General features: G+C 42.5%; 1 protein-coding gene across 4 annotated transcripts; it reads left to right on the top strand.

Annotated features, from left to right (window-relative positions):
* Nucleotides 1-10994: 10994 nt before the first annotated feature.
* LOC105014806 lies at nt 10995-16853 on the top strand. Of its 4 annotated transcripts, XM_020053227.3 has the most exons (11): nt 10995-11183; nt 12238-12513; nt 12966-13156; nt 13478-13598; nt 13735-13871; nt 13986-14051; nt 14468-14551; nt 14687-14824; nt 15027-15247; nt 15510-15669; nt 16717-16853. In XM_020053227.3, exons 2-11 carry the CDS (start codon nt 12245-12247, stop codon nt 16851-16853), a joined length of 1524 nt encoding a protein of 507 aa, XP_019908786.3. In that variant the 5' UTR covers nt 10995-11183; nt 12238-12244. The 4 variants fall into 4 exon arrangements, with proteins under 4 accessions (XP_019908786.3, XP_019908785.3, XP_019908787.3 ...); XM_020053226.3 differs by having other exon boundaries at nt 10995-12513; XM_020053228.3 differs by lacking the exon at nt 16717-16853 and adding an exon at nt 16199-16247 and having other exon boundaries at nt 10996-12513; nt 15510-15534.
* Nucleotides 16854-21195: the final 4342 nt, after the last annotated feature.

Genomic DNA, 21195 nt, shown 5'->3' with positions numbered 1-21195 from the left:
TAGTGCTGCACATGGCTGCTAGAATCCTAACTAGAACAACAAATGTTGAACACATTACTCCAGTACTAGCCTCTTTACCCTGGCTGTCTGTTAGGGTTAGGGATGATTTTAAGGTTTTATTGTTAACCTATAAATCAATACATGGACTTGCTTCTACTTACCTCGCTGAAATGATCCAGCCGTACATACCTACACGTAACCTACGATCGCAAGATGCAGGCCTTTTAATTGTACCTAGAATTTCTAAACAAACAGCCGGAGGCAGGGCCTTCTCTCATAGAGCTCCACTACTGTGGAATGTGTTGAAGTCTAACACTTCCCCGAGTTGGTTTGTTGGAAAGGAGAATAAAACACCAGGAGTCAGGTCAATTACCGTACCGCATATTCCGTTTATTACAAAAGCTTTTGGAGACAAGTTGTTGCCGCACAATGTCTAAGGATCAACAGTCAAAACATAATTTTTATACTTCTACTACGCCCAAAAGATAGAGTCGTTAAATTCATAAAACAAGTGTGCTATTGGTCCAGTTCCAGTCCTATTCCTTATAAGGATAAACATAAACATCTTCTTGTCCCCTCCTGGTTTCTGTCTGGCCTGTCAGACTATGTGTGTGTGTCTCTAACCTGTGTCCTGTTTCTCAAAAGACAGACATACTAAATCTTTCTCTCCCCGGCAACTGCTTAAACAGGGTTTCCTATTCTCCTACTTGCTCCTTCAGTTTCAGCTCATATTACAAACATTTAATATTTTGTTTCATTGGTTACAACAGCTTATAACAGTTCACTAACTTATACAATCAATACATCTACATTGGTTACAACAGCTTACAACAGTTCACTAACTCATACAATCACTACATCTACAAATGATTTGTCAATTAAGGTTAGAAATGCAAACTCAGTGCAAACTTTCAAGTGTCTACTAAAAACTCATCTCTACAGCATGGTCTATGATTAAGTGTAGTCTGCCCCAGGGGCGTGAAGGTGACCAGAAAGGCTTGATACTGTCCACCCTTGCTGTCTTGCCAGGTGGACTCTCATCGCCACTGGAATGCCCTCACTCCAATGCCATTCGGGGACGGAGTCACTGGCTTGTTGTTGTCTCTCTGTTGCACACTTGTGCTTTTGGGCTGTACTCTGCTGGCAATACTTGGCCCTCTTTCAGGGTGTTTGCAGTTGATGGGGGTCCCTTTGGTTGATGCCTGGCAATGTGGGTGGATTGTGTACTCTTAATATGTTCACCCGGCACAGCCAGAAGAGGACTGATCACCCCTCTGAGCCTGGGTCCTCTCTAGGTTTCTTCCAAAATATCTGCCTTCTTAGGGAGTTTTACCTAGCCACTGAAATTCAACACTACTTTAATTTGCTCTTTGGGGTTTAAGGCTGGGTGTTTTGTAAAAGCACTTTGTGACAACTGCTGATGTAAAAAGGGCTTTATAAATACATTTGATTGATTAATTGCCCTGTTTAGCATCCAAACATCCTTTTGTAATAGATGTCTATGAGGCCCTGAATTCTTGCAGGTGGTTTAGCTGCCCATTCGTCTTGGCAAAATGCATCAAGGTCATGCAAGGTCTTTGGTCGTCTTGCATGAACCGCACATTTGAGATCTCACCACAGTGGCTCAATGATATTAAGGTTAGGAGACTGTGATAGCCACCCTAGAACCTTCACCTTTTTCTGCTGTAACCACTGGAGGGTCAACTTGGCCTTGTGCATAGGGTCATTGTTGGAAAGTCCAAGAGCGTCCCATGCGCAGCTTTCGTGCAGAACAATGCAAATTGTCTGTCAGTATTTTCTGATAACATGCTGCATGCATCCCCAGCCAACATGTCCATGTGGGCCCCACATGGGTTTTCTCTGGGTTATATGGGTGTCATGTGGGCATGGGCTCAGTGTGGGCACTTTGATGGGGTTATTATGGGCCCCAGTTTGGTTTAGGTTGTGGGCTCCAGCTAGGCTGCCCATTTTTGTTTATTTGCGGGTCTTGTTTGGGCCTCAATTGGGCTATATTAGACTACATTTTTATTACAAAATTTGGTTTGTTTTAAAAAGTACCTTCCATATTTGTGTATTGAAAATGAAAAACATTTTAAAATATTTGACTACGTTTTATTTTTTTTATTTGATATAATTCAAAATGCACGTCATGTTTGTCAAATAATATTTTGTGTGTACATTTTACGTATTTAGTATTGTATAATATGTGCAAAAAAACCCTATATTTTCTTAAATAGTAAAGCACTTGCATCATACTGTCCCATCCCCCACAAGTTCTCCCGAGTCCCCGCATTTTCATAAAAAATAAAAAAAACAACGGTCTCCTAGTCCAACTCCTTTTCTCCTGACAACTTTCTAGAACATCACCGCGTCAAATATCCTGTTTAACACTACCAAGGTAAGATATGTATACATTTTATTTTGTACCAACCTTAGTTACCTATTGTAACTCCGGTTATATGAGTGGAGCGAAGCCCCCTAGAGGGGCTTTAGCTCCTAGTGGTTTACCCATGCCGCGTTAGCGTCCGTACTGAAAACTCATTATGCAAGATGCATCAGCCAATCAGGGCACGCCTGCCCCTATATATGACCCGTGAGCCCAGAGAACGTCCTCCCGAGATTATTCAGCATAACTCATGGGACGGCAGGGCAACAGGTCTAGGGGGCTCCGCTCCACTCATATAACCGGAGTTACAATAGGTAACTAACGTTATATGTCGTGGAGCTCCGCCCTCTAGAGGGGCTTTAGCTCCTAGTGGTTGACGGCGGAGCGAGCGAGCCAAAAATGTACTCCCTGCCGGAACACCAGTAAGCCAACAGGATCAGTAAAAAAAAACAATCCCAATTACCCCAAGACGAACATCCCCGACAGCTGACAAAGTCAGAAAGAGATGCTCGAATGCGTATGAAGGAATCCCCCAGCATAGGCTTATGAACATAAGCCACGCAGGGAGGAGGGATGTTGAACTCAAGCGAGAGGGAAACTTATCCGTTCCGCACAAGCACAACAAAAATGTCCATGCACCACACATCACGAGATGAGGGGCATGAAGATACAGAAAAGAAAAAAAAAACGAAATTATAAGTAACGCCCCAGAGGGGAGACGAACCCACACCATTCATATTGGTAGGCAGTGACAATACCCAGACACTGAAAATGAGAGGACAAATCAAGCGTGTGATTATGTTGTAAGTTCAGAGGTCCCGGGCAGCCGCCCCAAGGACAGAATGAACGAGGGAAGACGGAGACACGTCCAGCAAAAAAAAAACGCACAAACGCCGAAGGCGACGACCACGACGCCGCGGTGCAAATGTCATCCACTCTGACCCCGTGGAAAAGGGCAGAAGAGGCAGCAACAACCCGCGTGGAGCGTGCACGGAGACCCTCCGGAACAACGGAGCCCGACGCTCCATAGGCCAAGGTGATACAGTCACAAAGCCAATGGGACAGACGCTGTTTGGAAAGCGGACGACCCAACAGGGAGTCCGAATAGCAAACAAACAACTGGGGAGTCAATCTGATAGACCTGGTGCGTTCCACGTACAGGGCAAGAGCGCGCACCGGGCACAATCAGTGAAGCCTCTCGTCCTCCTCACGGACGTGCGGAGGAGGGAAGAAGGCCTGTAAGTCAATGGTTCTTGACCGAAAAGAACTCGTGATAATTTTCGGTACAAAGGACGGATTAGGTCTCCAGGTAGCACAACCCAAGTCCTCTCTGATGGCCAAGCACCCGGGGCGCACAGAGAGCGCGCGGAGATCACTCACCCGTTTCGCAGAGCACAGAGCGATAAGCAGGGCCGTCTTAAGGGAGAGCAACTTGAGAGAGCACTCCTGTAAGGGCTCGAATGGGGGTGCGCAGAGAGCGCCTAGCACCTTAGCAAGGTCCCATTGAGGAGCGCCCAGTCTGGCCGTCGGGCGCAGACGGTGCGTCCCTGAAAGGAAGCGGCGAAGGAGAGGATGGCTGAAAACCGTGTTTCCAGCAAAACCCTCATGACACGCAGAGATGGCAGATGCGTAACCGTGGATGGTCGAAGGAGGCCTCTCCATATCGAAGAGATACTGTAGAAATGACAGAATCTCCTCCACAGGACAACACGAAGGGTCCGAGGACCTCTGCGTGCACCACAATACAAACATATTCCAGTGAGAGGAATATAATTTGGATGTAGACGATGCCCTAGCGCCCTGGATGGTGCGCACCACGGCAGCGGACAAACCCCTGTTCAAAAGCCTGACCTGCTCAGGTGCCAGACCTTGAGAGCTCCTGAGACCACTGGAGGGTGTAGAATCGAGCCCTCCGCTTGGGACAGTGCGTCCTGCCTGGGCGGAATTGACCACGGACGGTCCACCAGCAGCTGGATCATTTCCGGATACCAGATAGCTGCAGGGCGGTCGGGTGCTACCAGGATGACCCGAAGTCCCTCCGTCCTGATCCGAGCCAGCAGACGCGCTATGCAGCTTTGCGGAGGGAACGCGTACAAGAGGCCCTGAGGCCAGGGGTGGTGCGCGAACGCGTCCACCCCCCAGAGGGGGGCGATCTGCCTGGGACAGGGAGAACCACAGGCGACAGTGTGCGTTCCGTCTGGACGCAAACAGGTCCACCTGAGCTTCCCCAAACCTCAGTCAGATGAGGGAGACGATATCTGGGTGGAGACGCCATTCGTCGTGATGGAGACCGCTCCGAGACATCATGTCCGCGCCCACATTCAGATGGCCCGGAATGTGAGCCGCAGCTAGGGAGCGGAGATGGGCACGAGCCCATAGCCAGAGCTGCGTCGCCACCCGGTGGAGAGCAGGAGACCTGACCCCCCCCCGGCGATTGATGTAAGCGACCGTGGCCCGATTGTCTGAACGAATCAGGACATTGCGGCCCTCGACTAGGTCTGAGAAATGCATCAGCATCAATAAGACCGTATCTAGATCCAGCAGGTTGATGTGGCGAGTGCCGGGAGGCCACACGCCTCCAACCGCCTGACCCAGGCACACCCCGCCCCATCCGTGGAGAGAGGCGTCCTTGAAGACCTGGATGCACTCTGACACTCTGCCCAACGGGACGCCCTGAGAAAGAACAAGGGGGTCCCTCCAATAGCTCAAATCCCCTTGCAGGCGAGCCGGCAGAGACAAAACCCGGTTGTAGGCTGCGCATGTGCAGCAGGCCCAGGGGAACCACCTTGTGAGCTGCGGCCATCATGCCCAGCAGGGACATGTTTTAAGTCGTTTTTATAACATGCGCTACTTCACACTTGCCTTTAGTTTACAATCGTCAATCAAAGCGGTAGGTGTGGTGGGGTCCAGTCAGTCAGTATGACGCAATATATACTGCATAGCCTGCTGCTAGCAAGTAGATGAAAGTCAACTAATTCAAGGGAAGATGAAATATTATTCACTGAATTAATGTTACCTCCAGAAGAAACAACGCCGCAAAACGCTACGTAAAATTCGATTGAGAGTGCAGAAAACGGTGAGTTAGGCAAATTGCATATAGCTGGATATCTTCGCTAACTAGCGTATCTAGACTCTTCCATCCAATTAACTCAATGTCACGTGTTGATAATATTGTCTTCTAGTTCTGTAGCGGAGTTTTCCATTAGCGTCATGCTGGCAACATTGGAGATTCCGCAGCAACAATAAGACTTCCGGTAAAACGTGATTTTAATAATATTAAATGTATCGATTTTGACACTTTGCTTAGTGTATATGGTAAAAATGTATTGTAGGAAATGTTCAGGAGAGTAGATAGATAGCCTGCTGTATCACCTTTAGAGATGTAGGATATTATCTGTAAAAATATAAAATCATTGTTTAATGTGTGAATGTGATACTGAAAAGAAAGAGTATGTTTGCATAAATGTTGTTTTTGTTCCAGTTTTTAGCTCCATCAGAACAGTACCAAATGTCTTTACTACTGAAAACACCAACATGTATTTAAAATGGGGCAAAAAAGTATTTAGTCAGCCACCAATTGTGCAAGTTTTCCCACATAAAAAGATGAGAGAGGCCTGTAATTTTCATCATAGGTGCACTTCCACTATGAGAGACAGAATGAGAAAAAGAAATCCAGAAAATCACATTGTAGGATTTGTAATTAATTTATTGGTAAGTTCCTCAGTAAAATAAGTATTGGTCACCTACAAACAAGCAATATTTCTGGCTCTCACAGACAACACAACTTCTTTAAGAGGCTCCTCTGTCCTTCACACTGTATTAATGGCACCTGTTTGAACTTGTTCAGTATAAAAGACACCTCTCCACAACCTCAAACAGTGACACTCCAAACTCCATTATGGCCAACACAAAATTGTAGACCTGCACCAAGCTGGGAAGACAATCTGCAATAGGTAAGCAGCTTGGTGTGAAGAAATCTACCGTGGGAGCAATTATAAGAAAATGGAAGACACAAGACCACTGATAATCTCCATCGATCCGGGTCTCCACGCAAGATCTCAACCCGTGGGGTCAAAATGATCACAAGAACGGTGAGCAAAAATCCCAGAACCACACGGGGGGACTTAGTGAATGACCTGCAGAGAGCTGGGACCAAAGTAACAAAGGTTACCATCAGTAACACATTACGCCGCCAGGGACTCAAATCCTGCAGTGGCAGATGTGTCCCTCTGCTTAAGCCAGTACATGTCCAGGCCCGCCTGAGGTTTGCTAGAGAGCATGTGGATGATCCAGATGAGATCTTGCATGGAGCCCCAGACCGAGGGAGATTGACAGTTCTTTTGTGTTTCTTCCATTTGCGAATAATCGCACCAACTGTTGTCACCTTCCCCACCAAGCTGCTTGGTGATGGTCTTGTAGCCCATTCCAGCCTTGTGTAGGTCTACAATCTTTTCCCTGACATCCTTGGACAGCTCTTTGGTCTTGGCCATGGTGGAGAGTTTGGAATCTGATTCATTGATTGTTTCTGTGGACAGGTGTCTTTTGTACAAAATCAGCAGGGGATCAAATAATTGTTTTCCTCACTGTACAATACAAGCCTTCATACGTCTCAATTAAACCATGTATCTTTCAATATAAGGACAAATACATATTGTTTTCTCAAATTAAGCTAAGGCTGGAATGTAGTTGCAATAAAATATATCCTTCTAATAGAGTTGATGAAGTTGTACTTATTCTTGCATGTAATAGTTGGAAATTGGTTATGATTTGACTTTGTTGTAAAAATTATTTTGCTCATCTAAAAGGTATAAAAATGTAAATGGTCTTTTGGACTCACCTACATCTCTAAAGGTGGTACAACAGGCTAATGACCAGTTAATATACACTCACCTAAAGGATTATTAGGAACTTCTCATTAATGCAATTATCTAATCAACCAATCACATGGCAGTTGCTTCAATGCATTTCGGGGTGTGGTCCTGGTCAAGACAATCTCCTGAACTCCAAACTGAATGTCAGAATGGGAAAGAAAGGTGAAGCAATTTTGAGCGTGGCATGGTTGTTGGTGCCAGACGGGCCGGTCTGAGTTTCACAATCTGCTCAGTTACTGGGATTTTCACGCACAACCGTTTCTAGGGTTTACAAAGAATGGTGTGAAAAGGGAAAAACATCCAGTATGCGGGAGTCCTGTGGGCGAAAATGCCTTGTTGATGCTAGAGGTCAGAGGAGAATGGGCCGACTGATTCAAGCTGATAGAAGAGCAACTTTGACTGAAATAACCACTCGTTACAACCGAGGTATGCAGCAAAGCATTTGTGAAGCCACAACACGCACAACCTTGAGGCGGATGGGCTACAACAGCAGAAGACCCCACCAGGTACCACTCATCTCCACTACAAATAGGAAAAAGAGGCTACAATTTGCACGAGCTCACCAAAATTGGACAGTTGAAGACTGGAAGAATTTTGAAGGGTCTGATGAGTCTCGATTTCTGTTGAGACATTCAGATGGTAGAGTCAGAATTTGGCGTAAACAGAATGAGAACATGGATCCATCATGCCTTTTTACCACTGTGCAGGCTGGTGGTGGTGGTGTAATAGTGTGGGGGATGTTTTCTTGACACACTTTAGGCCCCTTAGTGCCAATTGGGCATCGTTTGAATGCCACGGCCTACCTGAGCATTGTTTCTGACCATGTCCATCCCTTTATGACCACCATGTACCCATCCTCTGATGGCTACTTCCAGCAGGATAATGCACCATGTCACAAAGCTTGAATCATTTCAAATTGGTTTCTTGAACATGACAATGAGTTCACTATACTGAAATGGCCCCCACAGTCACCAGATCTCAACCCAATAGAGCATCTTTGGGATGTGGTGGAACGGGAGCTTCGTGCCCTGGATGTGCATCCCACAAATCTCCATCAACTGCAAGATGTTATCCTATCAATATGGGCCAACATTTCTAAAGAATGCTTTCAGCACCTTGTTGAATCAATGCCATGAAGAATTAAGGCAGTTCTGAAGGCAAAAGGGAGTCAAACACAGTATTAGTATGGTGTTCCTAATAATCCTTTAGGTGAGTGTGTCATTGACAATTACATTAGATCATTGGCTGAATTGTTAGGTAATCACCAAGTGGTGATAATCACCTCCATTAACAAAAGGAATAATGGATCTAAAGGCAATTCAGCAATTTGGAATGTGGCCAATGGTATGGGGGGAGTAAAACACCAGCAACAATTGCAAATACAGTGCCCCTTGATTTTTTTGCATATAATCAATCTACAGAGTCTCCTGAACATTTCCTACAATACATACACTGCGGCATATAGAATAGATTTTTTTTTATAGAGCAATATATATTTCATATCTATTGAGTTACATTGTGGCCAATGAGGTGGGCGGAGTAAAACACCAGCAACATTTGCAAATACACAGTGCCCCTTGATATCTTTGCATATAATCAATCTATGGAGTCTCCTGAACATTTCCTACAATACATTCACTGCGGCATATAGAATAGTTTTTTTTGTATGAGTCAATATATATTTCACATCCATGAAGTTGCATTGTGGAAAAAGAGGGTGTGGAAATAGTGTTGCTAGATGTTCCTCATGATTAGACAGGTTTGTCTTACTCTACACTTTCTCCTTGACATTTCCTACACTGCTTTCTCTGTGGAATATTCAATAGTTTATGAGTTATGAAGCAATATGTATTCCATATTCTGTCATTGTCTGAATTTTACCCTTGGAACGTGATTTAACACCCACTTTTTATCGAAATTACTCTTAAATATGATCATATTTGAATTGTTGTCAATGTTTTGAGAGGTACATGTTCTCAAACAATTAATAAACTCAATTTATCTCCGTAATTCGTTGGTCTCTTTTGAAATAGTCCAGATTTTCGTGACCCGGAAGCGTTTCTTTAATGTTGCTCACAAGACGCTGATGAGTTTTTCCATGTCAACCACATGGTTTATTTTCTCACACAAACGGTCATAGAGCCGATGTTGCATGAGAACAACACCCACTCCTTCATGTAGTAGCACTCGTGTTGTATCGGTAGTTATTAATACCTTTATTTCGGTTAACCGAAGACTAACTGGATAGTAAAATATTGTCCAGTGCACATCCCTAATGTATACACAGACAGTAATTGCAATTTAAAAAGCCACAGGTGTGGGAAATTCACCTTTAATTACCATTTTCACCTGTGTGTGTCACCTTGTGTCTGTAACAAGTCCAAACATTCAAGGGTATGTAAACTTTTGATCAGGGCAATTTGGGTGATTTCTGTTATCATTATGATTTAAAAAGGAGCCAAACCGCTATGTGATAATAAATGGCTTCATATGATCACTATCCTTAAATTAAGGACCGTTTTTTTGCACGATCAGTCATATTTTCAAAATCAACATTTCTGCCATGGAAACTTGAGCAAAAATGTATATGCAACTTACAAATTGAGGGAAACGACGCAGTACTTTACTTTGACGCATTGTTTATTCTGCCAAGTGCAGAAGCATAGACCAATCAATCCTGAAAATTAATGCCTTACGTTGCTTGAAATACACAGACACTAAATATATTGAGGTTATAGAGTAGCAATTTGATTTACTAACAACATTTTAACTACAACTGTTAATCACATATGACCATGTTGTTGCTGTTATAGGGATGTCCAGAGATGTCTAATTTAGAATTACTGTAAATTAAACATTTAATTATCCATAGCAAGTTACATCAACATTGTTAAATGTCGCTTTGCTAGCTATCAGGACAATCGTTACATAGCAATGATGGCAAGCTACTTCATGTGCAAATTTTCTTGCTCGTGAACTTTACCAATAATACTGACGATTGCATTACATTAGCTAGTATACGATATCAGACATATCTAAACAATAATAAATGGCTGCTGCTAATGCAAGATTATAAAATAACATGTTGTATCGTATGTTTAGTAAACATGTGCAGCAGGTACCTTGTTTCATTACTGCTAGGCTAGCCTAGTGCGATCCTGACTGCTCCGTTGCTTAGAAGAGTACCATGGACAGACGCCTGGTGTTTACACTGGGAGGGAGGGGGAGCAACACTCAACCATTTTATGGGGAATGGGCATTCAAATATATTCGGGTTACCGTAGAGATAAACAACGACGGTAGAATAAATATAATACACAATAAAACATGCGGTCGCCGGGACTCGACCATTTTTACAGGGGGACTCAGATATTGGAACGGGTTACCACAGAAATTAACAACAATTAGAAAAAAATATATAATACTATTCAGTAAAATTAAATACGGATATATTAAATCAACATTGTGCCATGAAATAGCTTTGGCAGTGTAAAGTTCATCTTCATTCTCGCTAACAATTGCTCAATTCTTATGACTATTCCAAATAATAAGTAGATACTAGTATGCCTATTACTGGCTAACAAAATATTCAAACTTGGCGTGATGTTAATACGTCACAAAATGATAAAATGTCGAGACGCAATTTTCTGATTAGGTAGTATCCCACAGAGCCGAAGACTCCTAAGCGGATCCGCGTCCAAGTCGCGAAACCCGCGTGAGTGTCACATTCGTTTTGGCGCCGCCCAGAGGATCAGCTCCGCCCTCCGAGTAGCGCGGTAAATTCGACTGTCCGACACTGGACCCGTGTGGGATCCGCGGAAGTGGACGCGCCTTTACTATAACGGTTGAAGTTGCTACACCAAGAGCAGACAGTCATATCAGTGGAGAGTTTCTTTCCTGGGACACGGTTGCGCTGAACTATTTTAGTAAGTGTATTGATTTATTGCGACATTCACAGCAAACATAGGCCTTTGTGGTTTTTTTAAATCATCATGTATAATGATTGCAATGACGTTGTTTGATATTAGGACTTTTGTGCAACATGCTATTGTTAACTGAGTGGTGATTATCATGTAGCCCATTTGATTTAAAATGGGATAGTCTTTTCGGCAGAATATGTTATGGTATTGTGATAAAGACTGGAGTGGTCTGTTTTAATGTGTCGCTGTTATCCATATGTAGCTTATGTTAGCAGCATGTAGCTGCTAGCTAGCATGCTGCTAGTCGCGATTGCATCATTCGCAAGTATTGATAATGCCTATATATAGCTATATGTTTGATTTCACGTTTTCGATGCAAACCTATAGCTGATAAATTGGCGCTGGTATTTCAGTCAATGAAGTGGGGTCAATATTACAGTCAGTGAACCACGAGTCTGCACGTGTTAGCTTCTAGCTAGCTGTACATTGTTAAGTTTGGTCTCGTGTAGCGTCTATCTGCCATCCTCTTTATAATGAAAATCAAGCGTCGGCATTGTAATCACTGTTTAAGTCGGTTCAGACAACTAATGGGTATTGGTGCCTGTTTGAACGTCAAGAAGTACGGGCTTATCTGCTAATGGTTGCTACCGACCATTACCTTGAAACCATTCAGCAAATACACAGTACATATGGTGATTTAACATCACCGCTCATTTTACACACAGTTTAAAATGAGCGGCTAGTAATGAGTGAACATTACTTGCTAGCTAGCTACGTTTTTCATGTTGGTTTTGAGCGGTGTGCACCCCCACTAACCTAGAAAATGGTTTTAAAACAGTAACATTAGCTAGCTAGCTAATACGGGGGAATGCGCCATGCAGGGAGTCAGAGGCAGAGGGACAGTCATCGCAGCGTTAGCTTCTTGTTTCATCTGGGGTCTAGTTTGTAGCAATGAAACAGACAACACCACTATTCAACAATGTTTTTATTTAAATACAACATTAGAAATGATAACTTTTACACACCTGATCAACATGTTTTTCTGAAATGTCTCTTTTAGAACAACAATGAATAGAAAGACTGAGCCTGTCTCCTTATCAACCTTAAGACGAAGGACACGCGTAGACGTTCAAAAAAGGCTTAATCAAATATGGACAGACTTGACTGACATAGACATGACAGGAACAGGGGTAGATGACAGAGTTCTTTCTGAGGACACTGCCCCACCCTCTTCAGCTGCACATGCAATGCCAGAGGTGCAAGTTGTTACTGAAGATGACATGGAATTGGAGGCAGATTTTGATGATGTGTACATTACTCTGGATGAAAATTTGCTGTAAGTATTTCACAAAAGTTGGTATTTTTCCATGTATACCCAACACCCATGAATTCATGTTTTCAAAATACGAGAGGAAATACGGTCCCTCAAAATGCCATGGGGAAATATTCTATGCTGAATTTAACATGCATTGACGTGTCCCACCATTCTCAAAACCATTGACCGCACATAGTCCACTATATTATTAGCATTATTCAAAGATTTTTGTGAGATTATTAAACAACACCCCAACACATTTTGCCAAAAAAACGTTCTACCTGACCATTATGACCTGTACTTTTTCATTCCTTATACTTCTTCCCACCTTGGGGCACCATTCAGGTTAACTTTCAGCCCATCTTACTTGCTTATTTGTATACATTGTAGGCCTATACTTGTGCATGATTTAGTCCATTTTATTCCTTTTTTGATGATGAATAAATACCCTTTTTCTTTCTTTCTACATTAAGGATGCCTTTTCATCTAATTGAATTTCAAGCAAGCAAGGACATTGCTGTTGTGCCAGTTGACTGGTATGATGACGGGATGGTGTACTGGCCCAGCTTTAAGAGCACTGAACGTGTGAAACGGACAGCTGCTAACGAGGAGAAGCATGAGCCAAACTGGCCAAGATATGACGTAAAGGTCATCAGAACTTGTGGTATGCTAATTCATAAAATTCTTGTTTAAAAATAATTTCATGGTTGCTTCTCCTTATGCTTGGAATAACCTATTCTTTTTATTTTCTGAAAATGCACTTGAAATTGTCTTTGCCTTGCATTGTTTAAAATGTTCAATTTATATCTGTTGATGCTATTCTTGGCCAGGTCTCTCTTGTAAGAGATATTGTGTCCTCAATGAGACCAACCTGGTTAAATAAAGATAATAATAATGATACTAACAATTATCATCAATAATAATATTCTGTGCAGCTCTACAGCTAATTTGAAACTCATGTTCATTTTAACATATTACATTTTAGACAACTACAAAGACGCCATCAGGCTAATGAATCAATATCAGACCGGCTGCAACGCCTCTAAGCTACAGTCTGAGGCAGAGCAGGAGGGTGAGCTGCCAGAGAAACGAGTCAGGAAGCCAATGTAAGTGGGTTCGGTCTTGTTTTTGTTATGTTTCTACAGTAATAGGAAGGTTATTTCCTGTAGCATTCAAAAATACTATATGTATATTTGGCAATTTTGGGATTGCAATAACCAAAATGATATGGTTACTTAACAGCCATCGGTTTGGGGACTCTGATGAGAGTGAAGAAGAGCCAGAAAATTGTGACTTAGCTTCTCTGAGGTCGCCACGACCTTCCAACTCGGCTGGTGTATCAGTTGGAGCCTCAAGCCCAAACCAATTACACTGGCAGAGTAAGGAATAATCTCTTAACATCAAAATAACAATATCATAATATTAATAATATAGATATGGTTTACCTGGTTAGTGCTAAAGATATTCCCCTCTCCTTGTATCCATTCCTCCAGCTCCACTATCTCGCCGAGTGCCAGGCAGCAGAGTCACTACTCCTCAACCTGGAGGAAACTGTCTAGGTAAAGGGGCCCCGTCTAGATTAACACAGCAATGGTCAGTCTGTTTCAAATCAACAGATTGCATCTGCATTACCACATCAGATTTTCTGCATACTCTAATGAAATTGTAACTTTCAAAAGATCAAAATCTCAGCCAAATATTTTCAGTTAAAAACATCTGCATTCATGCAATATTGCCTGAAAAGGCTCAGCATCCAGGATGCAATATTAAATTAATCATCATAAAATTGCATTGAAACACATTGTTTTTCAATGGCAATCCATTCATGGGGTTGAAATAGGTAGTTCATACCAAAATGTTGAAACATACAAATTCACGTTCCCCATGACCAGAGACTTTTTGTTTGGCCCTGTTGCTCGCAGCATACCATTGGTTAACAGATCACAACCATTTAATAGCAATCTCTCTCCCTTAGCACCTGACCATGGGGCCGGACTGCAACACCCTTCACCACCTCAACTCCCTGCACCTGCATTTAACATGAGGAGGGTTACTCAAGGTAGGGACTGATTTCTGAAATATTAGTGAATTGGAAGGCCCCGAAGTGTATTATAAGTCATGGTTAACAGATGACTACCATTTAATAAAAAAATAAATCCCACTCTCTCACACCACCCAACTCACTATGGGCCAGGAACGGCAATCCCTCCTCAACTCACTCCACCCCCCTCACCGGCCCTCAACATGAGGCGAACAGAGGAGCCCTCTTCAAGCCTGGCCTACAGACCAACATGGCGAGGGGGAGGAATGACCGATACCATTCCCTGCTCTGGTGAGCACTAACTGACAAATCCTCAGGGTCATTCTTTTGCCACAGATTTTGCAAAAACATCCCACAACCATCACATATTTTCATTACTTTTGTCATTAACTATTGTCAATAACTAAGGTCAGTATTATGAGTAATGAGGATAAACACTGAAACAGGATATTTTATACACTACATTTTAGCTATATTTCATGTGTGTCAACAGCGGCTGAGGTCCACATCCTTAGCCTGCTGGAGACCATTAAACAGCAACAAGACCAACTTGTGGCAAAGGTGAACGACCTCAGCAGCAGGCTGAACAGCAACCCGGGGCCAGATGTTGAGATGCCGGACAATATCCAGTTTCCCCTGGAACAATTGGAGGCAGTGGAGGCATTTGAAATGTTTTTAAAGGAACCGTCAAATGGCCCAGCTCGACAGAGAGTGGTGAGTTTTCTTACTTAATATGAATCTTACCATTAGGTTTATTATTAGGTTTTATATTAGGTTTATAAGGTGGCACAGGTTCATGAGGGAGTGAGCCAAGTGCATGTTGAGACACAAAATTATCCAAGAGAACAGGATTTTTAGCAAAGAAGTTTTCTTTCTACATTTCTGGATGCTTTCAACAGGAACATTTTAAATGCAACTTAAGCTTATAAATGTTTACCTTGCTGTCTATTTAAAACAAGATGTCTTTGCCTTTTAGATTTCTTCTTTGGCCACCATTGGAGGTCAGGATGTGAAGAGAGTGACCTGGAACATCCTGGCCAGGCTCTTCACAGATGAGGTATCTCATCAGATAAACTGGAAGGGTGTTAATAACAAAAAGTCCTTCAGTAGGATGGCAACGAAGATCTTGCTTTTCAGTAAGTATATAATTCAAAGTAATATTAAATATGTTCAAAGTCAATAGTTTGTAAATGTTGGGCAAGCCTTAAAAATCGTAACAACCATCTGTCAAGATGACCATGTAGCCTTTGTTAGACTGGCTACTGTACCAAAGACTTTTTTTTAACGTTTGATGTTTTTTGAACTTGAGATTACTCTGTGAGCAGCTGATGGCTACTTTGCATATGCACATTTTCAATCAGGGAGGCCTATGCCTGTGACTGTTTAACACAATGCAATAGTTAGTGCGTCTGTGAAAACCTGACACGGTCATTTATTTAGTAGGGGCAATAGGCTGTGGGCAACAGGCCCATCATGTTATCGAAGTAAACGCACGCAAATGTATTGGCTGCCTGGTGGTTGTGATAGCTTCGCTCGCGTACATTTGTCTTGGCTCTCCATAATGATAATAAACACTGATGGAATGCAGTTGTGTGGGTTGTAAATGACCATGTGAGTTGTATTTTAATTTAGTGTGGCTTTTGGAATGGTTAATCTAACACTAAGGTCTCTGCTGCAACATATAGCTTGAATGTTAAGTTGCTTTGGATAAAAGCATCTGCTAACTGATGTAATGTTAACCAGGGCTGAAGTAGACTAAACGCAAGTAAATTGAGTTTATCCACCGCTCAAATGTCAGAAATAGAGTTTATCCATCTGTTAAGAGTTTACCTCCAAATAGAATCTATGTAGGACCCTACCAAACTTAAAATACTGATTTATCCACATACAATTGTGCTCTGATCAAAAACCATTTAATACCACTGATATTGTTGGAACATTTTGGATGTCTTTTTTAAACATCCGATAGCGAAAGGTGCGGCATACCTTACCCTGATCACAAATTCATAGTTTACCCACCTCTTATTTTAACCACCACAACCCTGTTTATAACTTCGGTTAATAATAATTTATAGTTTATTTTTTTATTTAATCTCCTTAATACCTATCTCATATTGTATTGTGTAAGCATACTTGGCTTTGGATGCCACATACCATAAACATATCTGTCTGTTTGATTACAGGTGCTGTGAGGAAAAACACAGCGACACGGTCAGCCACGGACGCAGAGGTCACCAGGCACGCAATCAGGTGGTTCAACCTGGCAGCGGATCGGGCAACGAGGAGACGTGTCCTGCCTCAAGCCACACAAACAGAGTAATAGGAGAAATAAACAATATTTTTATTGAACTTCTTGTCGTTCACCAGTTATTCATTTTCTGATATTTTAGCTGTGCATTTCATTGAAGTTTTAGCCTAATGGATAAAATTATTTTGTCTGCACCGACCTAGGCCTATAAAGCACTAAATTAGGTTTTGACCACAAAATGAATGTAAATTAGCTTAGCCAACGTAGGCTACTTAACAAAAACGGAATAGAAAGAACTTACAACTTTCCATAAATGTAAATGACAATTTTCTATTTCTACAGGCCTAGGGATTTTGAAAATGAGAATAACAGGTCCAAAACGGACCCGGGCCAGATGAACCAGGAATTTTGTGAGGCCTTTACAGGTCCGTGGCGGATGTATGTATCAATCCGCGATCCGCCTTCGTTGCGGATCCGTCACTGCGCGCAAGTGGGCGCCGATACGGGTCCGCTTCGCGAGTCCGTTCCGGAAGCCGCAATACCTCTGCGGCGGATCCACCGCGGAGTCCTTTTGCTGTGTGGGATGCCCCTTCGTCTTTCACATAGTGTAGTGCAGGGGTTCCCAAACTTTTTTTGGCCGACGACCCCAGATATAAAAAATTTTTTCACAACCCCAACCATTTGATTTTGAGAGTCCATTTAAAACATTCTTCCCTGACCCCATTTTCATATCAAATGACCCCACATGGGGTCACAACCCCTAGTTTAGGAACCTATGGTGTAGTGCAGTGGTTCCTAACCAGGGGTACTAGGACCCCTGGGGGTACACGCATGACACCATAGACTTACTAGTGAAATTAACATTAGGGGGTACTTCAAGGGTACTGAAAGCAGTGCAAAAACAATTTTGGGGTATAGTAACTGAAAACGGTTGGGAGAGACTGGTGTAGTGGTTCGATTCACCAGTGTAAAGACCACCATCTACAGTCATTTTACAAAGGTACCCTTTAGTTCCGTTAATAAAAGTTCTGTTGCCCACAGTGTTTCAGCAAAAATTTAATGGCTGGCATTTGGAGACTATACGGAGGTGGACTGTCTACCAGCAAGCTCTGGTCGTGCGGGATTATTCCTGACCTTCAGGGTTTTGACCCCTGTTCAATTCTCCTCTCAGACGATCCAACTTTTGTCTCAGAAATATTTATCCAGTCGTTTCCTTTCAGCCGTTGCACAACAATATATACAGCTCCGGAAAAAATTAAGAGACCCCTGCTAAATTATCAGTTTCTCTGGTTTTACTATTCATATGTATGTTTGTGAAAAAATAACATTTGTTTTATTCTATAAACTACTGACAAAAATTACTCCTAAATTGCAAATACAAATATTGTCATATAGAGTATTTATTTGTAGAAAACAACAACTGGTCAAAATAACCAAAACCATTGTTTTCAGACCTCAAATAATGCAAAGAATACAAATTCATATTAATTTTTCAACAACAAAATACAAATATTTTAACTTAGGAAGAGTTCAGAAATCAATATTTGGTGGAGTAACCCTGATTTTCACAGCTTTCATGTATCTTGGTATGCTCTCCACCAGTCTGTCACATTGCTGTTGGGTGACTTTATGCTACTCCTGGCACAAAAATTCCAGTAGGTAAATTTTGTTTGATGGCTTGTGACCATCCATCTTCCTCTTGATCAAATTCCAGAGGTTTTCAATGGGGTTCAGGTTTGGAGATTGGGCTGGCCATGACAGGGTCTTGATCTGGTGGTCCTCCATCCACCCAGTGATTGACCTGGCTGTGTTGCATGGAGCATTGTCCTGCTGGAAAAGCCAATTCTCAGAGTTGGGGAACATTGTCAGAGCAGAAGGAAGCAGTTGTTCTTCCAGGAAAACCTTGTACTTGGCTTGATTCATGCGTCCTTCACAAAGTCAAATCTGCCCAATTCCAGCCATGCTGAAAGCATCCCCAGATCATCACCAATCCTCCACCAAATTTCACAGTGGTTGCGAGACACTTGTAGGCCTCTCCAGGTCTTCGTCTAACCATTAGACAACCAGGTGTTGGGCAAAGCTGAAAATTTGACTTGTCAGAGAAGATGACCGTACTCCATTCCTCTATGGTCCAATCCTTATGGTCTTTTGCAAACTTCAGCCTGGCTCTTCTTTGCTTCTCATTGATGAAGGTCTTTTTTCTAGATTTGCACAACTTCCGCCCTGCCCCCTAGGAGCCTGTTTCTAACCGTCCTCGCCGTGCACTTCTCCCCAGCTGCAGTGTGACATTATTTTTCCTACGGTTGTTGAGTGACATTCAAATTAGTTGACGTCATCTCGGTCAGTGGACAGTCGTTTTCGCCTCTGCCAGTCTGTAACTTTGTTGTCCACAATGTCTGTTGCTTGATCTTGTTCTTATGAACTGCCGTCTTTGACATTTTCAGGATGGAAGCTACCTGACACTCACTGTATCCTTTTGCGAGTAAAGCCATAATTGAACCCTTTTCCTCATTGAAAGCTTTTCTGAATAGTTATTTTTTTATTCAAATTACCTTTGAGGTACTACTTGCAATGTTTTTGCCATCCAGCTGGTCCTATATGACCACAGCAGTGTTTTTTAATACTTTTCCTTGTTAAATTAAATTTGGTTCAGGTAGTCACCTAATCAGTACCTCATTAAGTAAAATGATGTGTGCCTGTGTGGGAATTTAACAGACATTGGAATGGAATGGCTGCATACATGTAGAGAAGCTGATTTAAGAAAAATTTGGAGTGGTCTCCAAATTTTTTCCAGAGCTGAATATCCACTCTGTAATATAATGAATCTCATATATTTAAAGTGTAATTGTATTACATGACCCTTTTATCTTTTAATTGTTTGCTAAAGAAATGAACCAGCCATGGAGTAATTGGAGTCATTGTTTTCATTATAGGTTCTGTATTGCTATTTACTAGCAATCTACAGTAATCTTTGTACAGGAGTGCACTAATGTTAGCTTATCGTCTTAACCAAAGACTTTGGAGAAACCTTCCTAAAACGTATCTGCGCTCTTAGAAATTATAGAAACGATTTGTAAAATAATTTACTTCAGTGAAATGGTCAAAATGACCAGAACTATTTGTCCATCCTATCATTGGTAGCAGTGGCGTCGTTAGGCCTAGGCGTCCGGGGCTATAGCCCCAGATCTTTCAGGAATATACCCGGATCTTTCAGGAATAGCCCCTGATCAATTCGTCTATTATTCCGATCGTGCATTATGACAATGTAGACATGTAGGCTGCTAACATGTAAATCGACATTTTCCTCAAGTACATTCAAAACCCTGTACTTTCTGTCCGGGGGGCGGGGCTAATCCCTGAATATATCGTAATCTTAGCAACGCCTCTGCCACCCACAGAAAGACACATACTGGACCTGGTCTGCTCCTCTGGCATCATCATCAGTAATCTGTCCAGTACTGACCTCATCATCTTCGACCATCTGGCTATCACCCTGGCCATAGACATCCCCACCCCCTTTGTCAAACAGAAACGTACCATAACTTCCAGGACTCCAAGTCCATCAACTTCTCCTTTCTGCTCCGTCTTGGCTGACACAATCTTTGACTCTGCCCTCACTCCAGATGTCTTGACCCATTGACCTGGTCAACACTTAAAACAATGCACACATCTCCTGCCTTGATGAGATTACTCCCATAAAAACCAACTGGTCTTCTTCACACACTCTGCCCCTTGGTACACCGATCAACTTCACCTGAAAGCCAGGGGCCTGGAACGACTTTCCAAAATAACCCGTCTCAATGTCCATTTGGATACTTACAAACTTCACCAACAACAAGATAAAGACACCCTCAACCGTGCCCGCTCCTCTCACTACTCCTCCATCATCCAATCTGGACGTAGCAATTCTTTTCTCAAATTTTTCCAAACCAAAATGGACACTACGCAATCAACTGGCTGCTTCCCCTTCCACCACCCTCCCTGTCCCTTAACATTACCCCCCACTACTTCCAAGCCACTCATTTTGATCCAACATTGAACTCTCTCCCTTGACTCAACGGGTATGTTATTAACAAAAGGAACCACTACATGGAACGGCTGGATTCTTAGATGGTGAAACCAATATGGACACTAATTCCCTTAAATACTGTAACCTCATACTATTTGATTTCAAACCCAACCTTTTGGAGCATAAGGGAGAAAATAGACCTTGGTGTCCCAGTAATTACTAAGGGCATTGTTTGCAAATGGTGGCATAAGAAGAGGTACCCTTCCTGTACTGTGAGGACCCGTTTTTAACCTACAGTGTTGAAGTAAAGACTTTGTGAACAACAAATCCTATATTTAAAAATCAAAGTACAATCACTTGTTAGAAGGACCTATCTGAGGCTTATGCAGTCAACACTGACAGAGG

Source organism: Esox lucius, chromosome 14, assembly GCF_011004845.1.
Source record: "Esox lucius isolate fEsoLuc1 chromosome 14, fEsoLuc1.pri, whole genome shotgun sequence".
Lineage (NCBI taxonomy): Eukaryota > Metazoa > Chordata > Actinopteri > Esociformes > Esocidae > Esox > Esox lucius.
The sequence above is the reverse complement of the archived record's forward strand: the minus strand, read 5'-3'. Positions and strand labels throughout refer to the sequence as shown.

Coding starts and splice junctions, on each gene's coding strand:
- LOC105014806 (XM_020053227.3), top strand. CDS start 12,245: ATGAATAGAAAGACTGAGCCTGTCTCCTTATCAACCTTAAGACGAAGG. Junction 14,052..14,467: donor ACCTGGAGGAAACTGTCTAG/GTAAAGGGGCCC, acceptor TCTCTCCCTTAG/CACCTGACCATGGGGCCGGA. Junction 14,552..14,686: donor CATGAGGAGGGTTACTCAAG/GTAGGGACTGAT, acceptor ACTATGGGCCAG/GAACGGCAATCCCTCCTCAA.